Consider the following 15,302-nt stretch of genomic DNA (forward strand, 5'->3'; position numbering starts at 1 on the left):
TCGATTTGGGATTCTAAAATAAATCGGTGACCTGGGACACCATAAATTATTCCAAGTGGAGACTCTGAATAAATAAATAATCTCATTTCAAATAATGTCACTTAAATTAGAAAAATTTCCCTATCCCCTATCCCCTCGGAAAAAAGGAGGTATGACACATGTACTCTCTGTTATACTATAGGGCCAAATATACCCCTTCCGCTATATTTTGGGTTCAAATATACTCCTCATTTAAACGGATGGACACATGTCATCGTCCTATTGGCTAATTCTAAATATCTCCTAATTAATTAAAAACACACATTACCCATATCCGAAAATCAATTTTCTAAAGCAATTTTTTTGTAAACAATGGAAAAAACTGATTTTGTTTTTACTAAAAACTGAAAAAACGAAAATATGTTTTTTCCTAGTTTTTACAAAATAATTGCTTTAAAAAATAACTGAAAAATATTTTCTAAAGCAATTTTTTTTGTAAAAACTGAAAATTAGTAAAAAAAAAAAAAAATAGCGTTTGATGGAAAAACAAAATTGCAAAAAACAGCGTTTGATGGAAAACAACGTTTTTACTAATTTTCTAAAGCAAACGCTATTTTTTGCAAATTTGTTTTCCATCAAACACTGTTTCTTTTACTAATTTTCAGTTTTCCAAAAAAATTGCTTTAGAAAATATTTTTCAGTTTTTTTTTAAAGCATTTTTTTTGTAAAAACTGGAAAAAAAAATATTTTTATTTTTTTCAGTTTTTTAGTAAAAACGTTTTCAGTTTTTTCAAGTCTTTACAAAAAAAAATTGCTTTAGAAAATTGATTTTCGAATATGGGTAATGGGTCTTTTTAATTAATTAGGAGATATTTAGAATTGGCCAATAGTACGATGACATGTGTCCTTCCGTTTAAATGAGGGGTATATTTGAATCCAAAATATAGCGGAAGGTGTATATTTGGCCCTATAGTATAACAGAGGGTATATGTGAACAATATATCAAAGTATATGTGTATATTTGGACCTTTTCCCTATTAGATATGCCTTACATCCAATCTCATACTTGATGATTTGAACATATTTTTGTGAATGTTATTTGATATAAAAATATATGGTATTTGATATTCATTTATCATAGTTATTATTAATTGCTTGATTAATTTAATAAGGTCCTTCATTAAATTCTGAGACTTGTCATCATGATGGAGATCATGATAATGAGAGTAAAGTCTCTTATAATTTAATCTAAATATTGTTCTTGATCGTAGGATTATTAATTTAGACATTAGTAATCCGGTTAGATCAATATTTATGTGATCGTCTTTATGGAATAAAGATTAGTTGATCTCATTAACTAAATCACATAAATAGATGATGCATATAGAGATATGATCATTGAACCGATTCATTAGATAATTCCTAATGGTTAGAATTTTCATAAATTGTCAATAGGATATTCTCTTGAAGGATGTGATGTAAGTTTCCTTTGACCTAAGATCATCATAGTAATTGACAAGTTATTTATTATGCTCTGATACCAGATTCTGTGAGGTCCAATTTGGAATGGACTTTGAAAGACAAAAAAAAAGTCACCATCTTTGAAGCCTCCATCTTTGACTTTCCCTATTAGAAAAATATTTTCACTTCATGTATATATACACATATTTGTGAACGTGAAGATGTAGTCAGTGTGAAAAATCACAACGTGTATGCACTGCACGTAATTCTAAGAGAAATACGTTCTTGACAAGAAAATAGTTTTCTTTGTTCTTCTTGGCTGAATTTTTTTAGAAAGTTTTAAAAATTTTCAATACACAATTTCATTCAATTTGTTCACGAGTTTCATTGATCAAAGAGTTGATAGCCAGGATCGGTCTCGGTGTGGATACGCATAGGGTCTTCGCACTATCGAAGAAATTTTGAAACGGGATTCTCTTCACCAGGTACGTTTTAGATCTGATCTTTGACATGTAAATAAATTTTAAATACGAAAAGATCTTCCTAGGATTGTTATTGTCTTTCACTGAGTGTTACGAACACCTCCTTCAATCCTATAGTGGCATCAGAGCCATGGTTTCTCGTGTCTAAAATTTATTTACGAAATATTTAAGATTTTGTTTGAAGAGTTCAAATCATTATCCTTGTGTCTTGTGCAATAGTCAAATTATTTGAATACATATGGATTGATGTTATTTTACTGTGAATAAAATATGTATTCATATAAGTTAAACTACTGGGATACTTTGTAACTTGAATTTGAAATTTCGTATAAGATACGACGGTAATCTATAATAGGTTATTAGATTATACAATTATTTTAATTATTATTAGTTTATGAGATATTAATTAATAATAATATTCTGGCATGAATTATTTTATGTGATATATAAGATAAACATGTTAGAAGTATGTTGAATTTCGTTTTTATGTCACGTACTTGTTTATTATATAATTTTGAATTATTATTACATGTGATGTAAATTAATTTAGGACAAAGCATGTAGACAACTTGAACAAAATTCATGTTCTATGAAAGATTAGATCATCATGTTATTAAAAGTTGTTTTAGATCATCAGATTAACAATCCATGTTATTCATGTTATTTATTTCTTGTTTATAAAGAATGGCCTGACAACCAGGAGACTTATAGTTCGAGAATATGTTTAAATTATTTATTGCATTAGATGCATGGATTGAAAGAATTATTTAATTTTACACTAGATGCCTGGACTATCCAGGGAGTATAAAAATTTAATAAGTTCTTAGCTATCATGATGGTTGAACTCAACTATGCCAATAGGATCGACCTGACTACCTGGGGACTAATTGACATAGAGCTATTTAAGAAAATTATATGGGGATGCAATTGGTAAGTGTACCTACCTTTAAAATATATGTGAGAAACAACTTAAACTTCCAAGTGGCTCATACATATTGTTAAAGGATTCCTTTACTTCACTAACAAAAATAAAGATTTTCTAAACTATAATGAGGGTAACTAGTTTAAAATAATTAGTGAAAATATGATTTAGATAAAAATCCATATCTTTATGATATGTGTAAATATGTTATTATAATATTGTCTTTTCTTTTCTAATTTTAGATTTCTCAATATGTCTGTTATTTCACTGCGTGAAATACTTGAGACCAACAAGTTAGTAGGACCAAACTTTGATGATTGGTACAGAAATTTGAGAATTGTTCTCATGCATGAAAAACTTATTGATGTGATAGATAAGTCTGCCAAGGAAGTCCCGGATGAGGATGATGATGCCACCAAGATTTATCAGAAATACTTGGAAGAATGTCTTACTACCAAATGTATCATTCTCGCTTCTATGAGTTTTGAGTTCCAAAGGAAACATCAGGATATGGATCCAACCTCAATCATTGAACATCTTAAGAAGATGTTTGGTACAAAAATCAGGACAGCTAGATACCATATATCTAAGGCTTTATTTGGATCCAAATTAACTAGAAACTCTCCAGTTTGACCCTATGTCAATCATATGATTGATCTTATTGAAGAACTTGAGAAGTTGGGGTGCAAACTGGGTAAAGAGCTTTCTCAAGATTTGATCTTGCAGGCACTCTCTGAATCTTTTTCACAATTTGTTATTAATTTCAATATGCATAAAATGGATTGTGATCTTCATGAGATGCTTAACATGCTGATTGATTATGAGAATCAACCTGCATCTGAAAAGAAGAAAGGAATTGTCATGTTGTTTAGAAACTCTTCTAAGAAGAAGGGTAAGGGTAAAAATAAACCCAAGAATAAGCCTATTGCGCCTAAGGGTGGTGTAACCAAACCCAAAGGCAAAGAAGGGAAAGCTGACCAATCTGATGCTGAATGTTTCTATTGTAAAAAGATAGGACATTGGAAGAGAAACTGCACGGAGTATCTTGCAACTCTAAATGATAAGAAACAAGGTAAGACTCAAATGAAAAATATTTTCAAAGTTTCTTTAACTACTACTGATGCTTTATTATGGGTATTAGATACTGGTAGTGGATATAACATCTGCAATATATTGCAGAGGTTCCAAATAAGTAGAAGGTTGAAGAAAGGAGAAATTAATCTACAAGTTGGAAATTGTGCAAAAGTTTTGGCCGTAGTTGTAGGATTAATTTCTTTAATAATGCATACGGGCAAAGTACTCATATTGGATGATTGTTATTACGTTCCTAAATTTGTTTCGAACATAATTTCAGCTTCTATGTTAGACAAACGTAGTTTTCGCATTATTATAAGCAATGGTATTTGCTCTATTTATTATGGTGATAATTTATATCTGAATGGCTATCTCCAACATGATGTTTATGTCTTACCTAATGTGAATGCTAATTCGATTATGCATGTTTCAAGTCTTAAAAGGAAAAGAGATAATCAAGTAAATCATACATACCTTTGGCATTGTAGGATGTATTGGAGAGAAAAGAATTAACAAGTTGTACAAGGAAGGGTACCTTGACAAGTATGATTTTGAATCATATCCAACTTGTGAATCTTGTCTCAAAGGAAAAATGACCAAATCTACATTTACTGGAAGTAGAGAAAGAGCTACTGAATTATTGGGACTAATTCATACAGATGTTTGTGGGCCCATGCAAATTCAAACTAGAGGTGGATATTCTTACTTCATCATATTCACTGATGATATATCAAGATATGGATTTGTGTACCTTATGAAACATAAATCTGAATCTTTTGAAATGTTCAAAAGGTTCTGTAGTGAAGTTGACAAACAAACGGATAAAAGTATGAAGGTACTAAGGTCTGATAGAAGTGAAAAATATCTTAGTGAAGATTTTACGAGGTATTTTAAAGAGAATGGGATTCTCTCACAGTGGACACCTCCAGGAACACCATAACATAATGGTGTGTCTAAAAGGAGAAATCGAACCTTATTAGATATGGTGAGATCTATGACGTGGTTCACTGATCTTCCAATAAATTTATGGGAATATGCTTTGGAAGCAACAACATACTTACTTAATAAAGTTCCCACTAAGTCAGTCTCTACAATATCATATAAGATATGGAAAGGACGTAAGTCCAACTTATGTTAAGAGACTGCAATCTGATAAACTTGACTCAAGATCTGATAAGTGTAGGTTCATTGGGTATCTCAAAGAAATAATGGGGTATTATTTCTTTCACCCTTCTGACCATAATGTGTTTGGGGCTAGAGGAGCAACCTTTTTGGAAAGGGAATTTCTTTTAGAAGGAAATTATAGTAGAGAAATAAAACTTAATGAAGTTCAAGAAACCTATGAATCAACACAATATCAAGATCATGAGACACCAGTTGAAGAACCTTTATCGGATGTTTTGAAGTTGACAAGGAAGTTTCCATATTCAACGGTTAAAGTTCAAGAACTAAATGTAGTTCAAGAACAGGTTAATGAACCAGTTCCAGACCAAATTGAACAACAATCAAATCCAACACAAGGTGAGCAAGTTGTACAAGCACCTCTTAGAAGGTCTACACGAGAACATCATGTACCAACTAGATTAATTCTAATGGTAAAAAATGATGTATCAAATGAAGTTGATTGTAATGATGATGACCCTAAGACCTATAAAGAGGCTATACAAAGTTCTGACTATGAGAGATGGCAAAAGGCCATGGAATCCGAAATGGAATCCATGAAGGAAAATAAAGTATGGACTTTAGTTGAACCTGCAAAGGATATAAAACCTATAGGTTGTAAATGGGTTTTAAGAAAAAGATTGTAGTAAACGGAAAGGTGGAGACCTACAAAGCCCGTCTTGTTGCCAAGGTATATCGTCAGAAAGAAGCAGTCAACTATGATGAGACTTTATCTCCCGTGGCAATGCTCAAATCAATTCGAATTTTTCTTGCTATAGCAATATACTGCGATTATGAAATAAGGCAAATGGATGTGAAAATAACTTTTCTTAATGGTGATCTAGAAGAGGATGTGTACATGATACAACCTGAAGGTTTCACATCTCCGCTTGATCATAATAAAATTTGCAAGCTACATAGATCCATTTATGGACTAAAGCAAGCTTCTCGAAGTTGGAGTATTCGCTTTAATAAGACAATTGAAAAGTTCAATTTTGTTAGATGCGAAGAAGAGCCTTGTGTGTACAAAAAGGTTAGTGGGAGCACAATCATATTCTTAGTACTGTATGTTGATGATATATTTCTCATAGAAAATGATATACTGGCATTGCAAAGTACCAAGATTTGGCTATCTGAACAGTTCTCCGTGAAAGACTTGGGAGAAGCAGCTTATATATTGGGAATAAAGATTTATAGAGATAGATCTAGGAAGCTGCTTGGGCTTTCCCAATCCTTGTACATTGATAACATCTTAAAGAGGTATAACATGGATAATTCCAAAAGAGGCTATCTACCGATAGGTACTGAAATTACTCTCAGTAGGGAGGATTGTCCTAAAACACCTTAAGAGAGAGAACGCATGAGTAGGATCCCATATGCTAGTGCAGTGGGAGCTATCATGTATATCACGACATGTACAAGTCCTGATGTGGCTTATGCACTAGGAGTGACTAGCCGATATCAAGCAAATCCTGGTGAGGAACATTAAAAGATGGTAAAGACCATTCTTAAGTACTTAAGAAAGACTAAAGACCAATTCCTAATTTATGGAGATTCTGAGTTGAAACTTGAAAGTTATACTGATGCAAGCTTCTCTTCAGATAGAGATGATAGCAAATCTATTTTCTGGTTATGTATTCACCTTAAATGGTAGTGCAGTGAGTTGGAAAAGTTCCAAATAAACTACAGTAGTTGATTCAGTGACTGAAGCAGAATATATAGCAGCTAGTGAAGCTGCCAAGGGCTGTATGGATGAAAAAGTTCTTAACTAAACTTGGTGTGGTTCCTTCAATAGAAGGTGCAGTTCCATTATTGTGTGACAATACTGGAGCCATTGCTCAAGTAAAAGAACCAAGATCACACCAAAAATCCAAATACGTCTTGCGAAGGTATCGCTTGATAAGAGAGATCATTGAACTTGGAGACGTCGAGATTCAAAAGGTTGATGGAAAAGAAAATGTTGCAGACCCATTCACTAAAGCTCTTGGAGAAAAGGAATTTGATAAGCACAAGTAGAAATTGGGAATGAAGTATAAGAGCAATTAGCTCTAGTGCAAGTGGGATATTGTTAGGGATATATTAGATATGCCCTAGATCCAATCTCATATTTGATGATTTGAACATATTTTTATGAATATTATTTGATATAAAAATATATGGCATTTGATATTCATTTATCATAGTTATTATTAATTGCTTGATTAATTTAGTAAGGTCCTTGATTAAATTTTGAGACTTGTCATCGTGATGGAGATCATGATAATGAGAGTAAAGTCTCTTACAATTTAATCTAAATTTTGTTCTTGATCATAAGATTATTATATAATCATATTGTGATCGATTCTTGGGATGCATTTCATCCAATTGAGGCAGTTAACATCTTGTTTGGGAGGAAGGCTTTCAGTGGTGGTCCTGATGTTATTTATCCCATCAATATTCAGCAACTTGCCAGTCTTTGAGCTTTACAAAAACTAGAAAACTCTTGGCTGTAAAGAATACGACAGGATCGCTTCTGTTCTCTTTCTCTTACTTTTCTCTTTCCGGTGAACTTGTAAACCCTAACTACAATTTTTGGCGAAACTCTGGTGCATCGGGTGTTCTCTCTTTCCCCAACTCTATTCCCTCCCCTCTCATTCTGCGTGGGTATGGTGTGTGTTTGTAAATAGGTTATTCGATCAGATTTCCAGCTCTGACTACAAGCGTCGGCCGTGGAATTAAGGTCAGACAGTTTTTCGGTTAGCAGTTTTCCATTCGGTGGTCGTCGTTGCAGTTGGAGGTCATATTTCCTACTAGTATCTTGGCTCAAGGCGACATTCAACTAGGATCTAGTCGATTAGGCAGTCCGTCTACAATCCAGGTTCCGTCGCTCTTGTTTACTTTTATCGGGAGTTGGTACCTCCTATTCTTCAATCGGTATTTCTATTTTCCTTGTTAACCAATTGGTTTGGGATAGATTAAGCTTAATTCTTGATTGTCTACTTGTACTCTTAATTAGTGCAGTTTCCTGTCGACTTTCTTGATAGTAACTATTTTGGGCTCTCTAGTATGTAGATTATAGTTCTTTTAATTACTTGTACTCTTATTTAGTGCATTCATCTATTTTTCTATCCTTTAGTTGTAGATTATAGTTCCTTTAGTTCCTTTGTTATATTTCTTCACCTGTTTTTCTATTCTTTAGTCATAGATTATAGTTCCTTTGTTTTATTTCTTCACCTATTTTTCTAGCTTTTAGTTGTAGATTATAGTTCCTTCAGTTCCTTAGTTTTATTTCTTCACCTGTGTTTCTGACCTTTAGTTGTAGATTATAGTTCCCGTTAGTTCTTTTATTTTATTTTTTCACCTGTTTTGCGACCTTTAGTGGTACATTATATTTCGGTATTTCATTTTATTTTTATCACTTTTTTTCGGGATAGTGCTTGCGTAGTGACTGCTAGATTATAGTGGCTTTGGTGAATGATGATAGGGTAAGATCTTGTCCTCGGGGGTGTCAGCGTAGGGGAGGGGGTGCAGGGGGTAAGAGGGCTAAGAGAGCTACTAGGCTGAGAGTGGGGTCTTGAAACATAGGAACTTTGACTGGAAAATCTGTAGAGTTAGCGAAGATTCTCGAGAAAATGAAGATTAATATAGCTTGTGTACATGAGACTAGGTGGGTAGGAGATAAAGCGCGGGATGTGGGCAGTTCCAAACTTTAGTATTCTGGGAGGGTGGGGGCAGGAACAGGGTAGGTATCTTGGTTGATAAGGACCTCCGTGAACTAGTGGTTGAGGTTAGTAGGGTGAATGACAGGCTGATGACTATTAAGCTAGTTGTTGGAGGTTTTACTTTAATTTGAACATAAAAAGTGCGTACGCACCCGAAGCAGGCTTGGATGAGGAAGTCAAGAGGCGTTTCTGGGAGGATTTAGATGAGATGGTGCGTGGTATACCGTATATTGAGAAGCTTTTCATAGGAGGAGATTTCAACAGCCACATTGGAGTGACGTCTGGGAGGTATGATAATGTGCGTGATGGCTTTGGTTTCGGAGATAGAAACGGAGAAGGAATGTCTCTAATGGACTTTGCTAGAGCATTTGATTTGGTGATAGCAAACTCGAATTTTTCGAAGAAGAGGGGCCACTTGGTCACCTTTTGAAGTGCGGTGGATGAGATTTAGATTGATTATTTACTCTGCAGGAAGTCCGATAGAGGTCTTTGCACTGATTGCAAGGTTATCCCGAGTGAGAACCTCTTAGCCCTTCATAGGCTCCTCGTCATGGACCTTGGGATCATGAGGAAGAAGAGAAAGAGGGCTATGTATAGCCAACATAATATAAAGTGGGGAGCCTTGACAGAAGCTAAAGCGCAGGAGTTGGGGGTCAAGCTGGTGACTATGGGGGCTTGGAGAAGTAGTGGGGACGCAAGCGCTATGTGGACCACGACTGTGCAGTGCATTAGGGAAGCCGCGAGAGAGGTATTAGGGGTCTCAAAGGGTTACTCTGGTGGTCACAAGGGAGACATGTGGTGGAATGGAGAGGTGCAAGGAAAAATGGAAACCAAGAAAGTAGCATATCTGAAGCTAGTGGAAAGTGTGGAAAGTAAAGACAACGAGGAGAAGAGGGCGAATAGGGAGCATTATAAGTTGGCTAAGAAAGAGGCAAAGCTAGCAGTTATGGCGGCCAAGACTACAACTTTTAGTCGTTTGTATGAGGAACTCGAGGGCCGAGGTGGGGATAAAAGGTTGTTCAGGTTAGCCAAGGCGAGAGAAAGGAAGGCGCATGACTTGGACCAAGTGAAGTGCATCAAGGATGAAGAATGTAGAGTTTTGTTGGATGAAGGGCAGAGATGGCAGACCTACTTTCATAGTCTTTTGAACGAGGATGGGTACATGAGCATTGTACTGGGTGATTTGGAACTCTCCAGGAGTCGTTGTGACTTTGTGTATTGTAGGCGGATTAGAGTTGATGAAGTTAAGGGGTCTATGCATAAGATGAGTAGGGGCAAAGCGGCCGGGCCGAATGAAATTTCGGTGGAGTTTTGGAAGAGTGCGGGCAAGGCGGTCCTGGAGTGGCTCACTAGGTTATTTAATGTCATTTTTAGAATGAAGAAGATCCCCGAGGAGTGGAGGTGGAACACGATGGTTCCTGTATACAAGAACAAGGGTGATATCTAAAATTGCAATAACTATCGTGGTATCAAGCTGCTTAGCCATACTATGAAAGTGGGGAAGAGAGTGGTAGAGCTAAGGGTGAGGAGGAATGTGACTATTTTCGAGAACCAGTTTGAGTTTATGCCGGGGCGTTCGTGTAATACTCCAATATTTTAAGTGAGGATATATTGGACATTTAGAAAATGATTAAGTCCAAAGAAAGGAAAAAAAGGAACAAATTAAACTAATAAAACAAAACAAAACAAAAAGAAGAAAACTTAGTCAAATTAAAAGAAGGGGCAAAGCCCACTGGAACTAAAAGAAAAGGGAAAAGGGAAAAAGGGGAGCGCGGTAAGCTGCGGCTAAGACAGACAGAAGCAAAAAGTGGTTGAAAAATAAGAGAAATTCCTTTAGCCAACGCACAACAGGAAAAAACAAAAAGGGGTAAAAGTTTTCTGGTGTTGCCTCGTGCAAAATACTGTTTTCATTCAAACCATTAGCATATAATCTTTAGTCTCAGCGATAAGCCCCAAATAATTACATATATTTTACTTCTTTTGAAACAGTAGTAGTTTATATACATGATTCCTCGCGAGACTAAGTAATTATAATGTGGGATTTGATTCTGAGTTAGAAGAGGAGGTTAGGGAACTGAGAGAAATTCATAAGCCTTTTCATGAATTAAGCGAGCATAATATATGAATAGACTAAAAGATTATTGATTATGGACTAGTTGAATTACTCTTAGTATGGGTAAATATAATTCGGCAAATTATGGTCAAACATGAACCTCTGAGGGTTAATATATATTTTAAATTAGTTATGAATTAGTTTAAACAAGAAAATTGACACGAGATTGATATGACGTGATTATAGATTGATCGGAGGAGGTTGTACGAATCGCTCGAGGTGACAGAGTACTGTGAGTAATAATCTTACTGCAATTTGTATTTTCATAACCTTCATGGTTTATACATTATTTTGAAAATAAAATGTGTTAATGAATGTTTGAAATTGCATGCGGGACAAGTATTTTACTTGATATGATACTAAATAGTTTACTTGAGAGGTTTACAACTATTTAAAATATTCTCAGTATTGATAGACATGTTTTACTGTTATTTGAGATATGATTACCATTACTGAAATCGGATTACATGTTTTGATAAGAATCGAATGCCATGTACTATTTTGAAAATGCTTTCATATGAATATTTATTGTTACAAAGACAAGTATAAATGGGAATAGACTTTGAAGGATCCCGTAGCTAACGGCGGGTTCGTTAGACCTAATGCACCTTGTAATTACCGATTATCATTACATTCCTCCCTAGTGGGAAGGTAGAACTAGCATACCGTTATCGATTTCCCTCGAGTAGGGACTACCGTTATATTTGACTTCTTACGAAGAAGTTGACAATTATACTGATTACATAATCTGTTCATTGAAACCTCCCAAATATGAATATTGATATTATATAGTGGTTACCGAGCTTAATAATGAATTGTCAATTGTATTATACTACAAAAAATACATGATGAGACTGGAAATTGTTTATTGTTTCTGAAAAGGGCATTTTTATGATATTTTCTGTTTAATATACTATCATGTTTTCTAACTTGTTCCCAATAAAAATGGTCGTGGTTAAGTGTTATTACTCACTGGGCTAGCGACTCACACTCGCTATTTTTTTTACAGAGACAGTAGTTGACGCAGGTGAGAATTTCGTTAATTAGAGCGCACAGGTTGATAGTTCTTGGTGAGCCTCGCATTTGTTCGCCTGGGCGGATATTTTATTTATTGTTATTGCCTTTTTTTGAACTCTTAGAGTCGCTCCATAGTCATTCTTTTAGTGTCATGAGTATTCTTTTGTTATTATAGACTTATGATGAGTATTGCACTTTCTTATCGAATTTGTAGATAAATTAGTGTTTCTGGTTGTTAGTGGATTGATTAGTAATGGTGGAGACTTGTTTCCGTTTATTGATAAGTTGTTGATTATTTTATTTGATATTAGGATGGTTGGTTGTTGATTTTGAGACAGAAAATATTTTGTTGGATAGTCCAAAAATAGGGGAAACTCTATTCGTTTTTCTGTAAAATAACGATAAGGCTTTTTTAGGAGCACTTGCTCCTAAGCGCCGGTCATGATCCTAAATTGGGTCGTGACAAAATTGGTATCAAAGCTTAGGCTTTAAGTCTCGAGTCATGGAGCAATGTTTAGTAGAGTCTGGTTCATGGGTATGTAGGCTCCCATACTTATGATCTTGAGGCTACCGAACATCTAGGAATGTTTTCCCTTCTTTCACTCTTGATCGTGCGTTGAGATAACTTGAGATTGACTTTGGAGTATTTCTTTCGTAGATGGCTAGGACTCGCACACCCTCATCTGCTGGACATGGTACAACCTGAGGTGGCGGTCAAGTTGGGGTTCATCAGACTAGAAGACATGCCGCTCTTCAACCTGAAGTTGTGAACATGGGTCAAACCCAAGCTACTATGCCAGATCAAGTGCAAGAATAGGGGGTTCAGGACGTTCCATCACCAGTGCCAACTGTTGTACCTACTATTACTTTACCTGTAGACACAATGGCAAGGTTGTTGAATGTGTTGGAGGTATTAGTCACTACCCAGGGTAGAAGTTCAACTCCTCAAGCTACTTTACAGACACAAGCACCTGCACAGACTCAGACTTTCGGGAATAAGGAGGTATCCCTGCAAGAGTTTCTGAAATTGAAATCACCAAAATTCACAGGTTCTGATAATTCAGCAGATCCTCAAAGTTTCTTGGATGGGAAACTCAAGGCATTACGTGCTCTAGGATGTTCTAGTGAGAGGGCAGTGGAGCTCACAGCATACAAACTAGAGGATATGGATAACATATGGCATGAAACTATATTGCTGGGAAGGACAGTAGGAGCAACCCCACTGGCATGGGACAAGTTCAGTAAGTTGTTTATGGATAATTTTCTTCCAGATAGCCTGAAGCAAAAATATGCTAGAGACTTTGAGAGATTGGTTCAGACTCCAGATATGGATGTGTCAACCTACAACACGAAGTTTTGCAATCTAGCGAGATATGCTCCTTACTTAGTGCCTACCCAAGAAGCTTGAGTTCAGAGGCTTGTTGATGGGTTAGTTGGTCATCTATACACCGCAGTAGCCCCACAGATGAAGACTTTGTCCTACACTGATGCAGTAGATCTCTCAAGAAAGATTGAAATAAGGGACGTGATGAGCGTGCAACCAATGATTTACGTAAGAAGGCCAAGACATGAGGATATTTCAATGGCGGTTTTCATGAAAATCGCAGAGCAGGAAATCAGGGATAACAACAACAGGGTTCTCAGACAGGGACATATTTGTCTTCACAGTCCGCATACAGACCACATTACAGACAGGGTACTAGGGGACCATCGCCATTATCATCTCGACATCGTAATTCTTGACAAATACATGCCACTACTCCAGTCTGCCAGACCTGTGGTAGATCATATTTGGGCCAGTGTCATGTTCTGACTGGAGAGTGCTTTTGATGTGGCCAGTTGGGACATCATTTGAGGGATTTCCCTCAGCCTCCGAGAAATTGCAACCAGGCTTCTATTCAGTCAGCTGCACCTGCTCAGACTACTCATAAATACTTCAGATGCTGCAGGTAAGGGAATGCTGTGAGAGGTCAGGCGAGAGTTTTTGCATTTACTAGACAGGATGCTCAGGCCTCGAATGTTGTGGTTACGTGTATTCTTTATGTCTGTTCATTTGATGCACTTACGTTGATTGATCCGGGATCTACTCACTCCTATGTATCCTAGTACTTTGCTTTGAGGTTTAGTAGACAGCCTGAGCTATTGAATGATCCTTTTCTAGTTGCTACTCCTGTTAGAAAGTCTCTATTAGCTGAATACGTGTATCGTGCTTGTCAGATTTGGGTTGAGGGTAGAGATATTCTAGTTGATCTTATTGTACTTGATATGATTGACTTTGACATGCTGATGAGAATGGATTTTTTATCTTCTTGCTATACTATCGTCTATTGACATACAAAGATAGTTAAGTTTGAGATACCAAACGAACCTAGTTTTGTTTTAAAAGGGGGTCAGGTTCCAGAGATTTGCAAAGTTGTATCTTTTATGAAGGCTCAACAGCTTTTGAAGAAAGGTTTCTTGGGTGTCTTAGCTATTGTAAATGACAAAAGAAAGGAAATAATTAGTATAGAAAATGTACCAGTAGTGAGAGAATTTTCTTATGTATTTACTCAGGATTTACCAGGATTGCCTCCAGTACAAGAAATAGACTTTTAAATTTATTTTCCATCTGACACACTGCCCTTATCGATACCCCCATATCGGATTGCACCAATAGAGTTGAGGGAGCTAAAGCAATAGCTACAGGATTTGTTAGATAAGGGTTTTATTAGACCTAGTGTATCACCATGGGGTGCACCAGTATTGTTCGTAAAGAAGAAAGACGGATCTCTAAGAATGTGTATTGACTACAGGAAGTTGAACAAGATAACAATACGCAATAATTATCCTTTGCCTCGTATAGACGACATGTTTGATCAGTTACAAGGAGCTGCCCACTTTTCAAAGATTGACCTCCGATCTGGTTATCATCAGCTTAGAATCAAAGATGAAGATATTTTTAAGACTGCTTTCAGGACTCGATACGGGCATTATGAGTTTCTTGTGATGCCTTTCGGACTGACTAATGCTCCAGCTGCATTCATGGATTTATTGAATATGGTGTTCAAGCTATTTCTGGATAAATTTGTAATAGTATTTATTGATGATATCCTGATATATTCTCGTAGCCAAGGAGAATACGAGAATCATCTCAGGACTGTGTTGCGGACATTGCGAGAACATCGGCTTTATGCTAAGTTCTCGAAGTATGAATTTTGACTATACTCAATAGCATTTTTGGGGCATGTTGTATCCAAAGATGGAATTATGGTAGATCCTAAGAAGACAAAAGTTGTGCAGAAATGGTCCAGACCTACTTCTCCTACAGAGATTCACAGCTTTTTAGGCTTAGCAAGCTATTACAGGCATTTTGTACAGGATTTCTCTAGAATAGCAGCGCCACTGACTAAGCT

At 36.0% G+C, this 15,302-nt stretch overlaps 2 protein-coding genes across 2 annotated transcripts; both read left to right on the forward strand.

The window, feature by feature from the left end:
* The first annotated feature begins 9,330 nt into the window (after positions 1-9,330).
* Positions 9,331-10,227, forward strand: LOC138907028 (uncharacterized). The gene has a single exon (XM_070196960.1). It carries the CDS (start codon positions 9,331-9,333, stop codon positions 10,225-10,227), a length of 897 nt encoding a protein of 298 aa, XP_070053061.1.
* A 2,566-nt stretch (positions 10,228-12,793) lies between these two features.
* LOC117276318 (uncharacterized) lies at positions 12,794-13,318 on the forward strand. The gene has a single exon (XM_033655670.1). The coding sequence runs from the start codon at positions 12,794-12,796 to the stop codon at positions 13,316-13,318; it is 525 nt and encodes a 174-aa protein (XP_033511561.1).
* The last annotated feature ends 1,984 nt before the right edge of the window (positions 13,319-15,302 follow it).

Source organism: Nicotiana tomentosiformis, chromosome 1 (genome assembly GCF_000390325.3).
Source record: "Nicotiana tomentosiformis chromosome 1, ASM39032v3, whole genome shotgun sequence".
NCBI classification, from domain to species: Eukaryota; Viridiplantae; Streptophyta; class Magnoliopsida; order Solanales; family Solanaceae; genus Nicotiana; species Nicotiana tomentosiformis.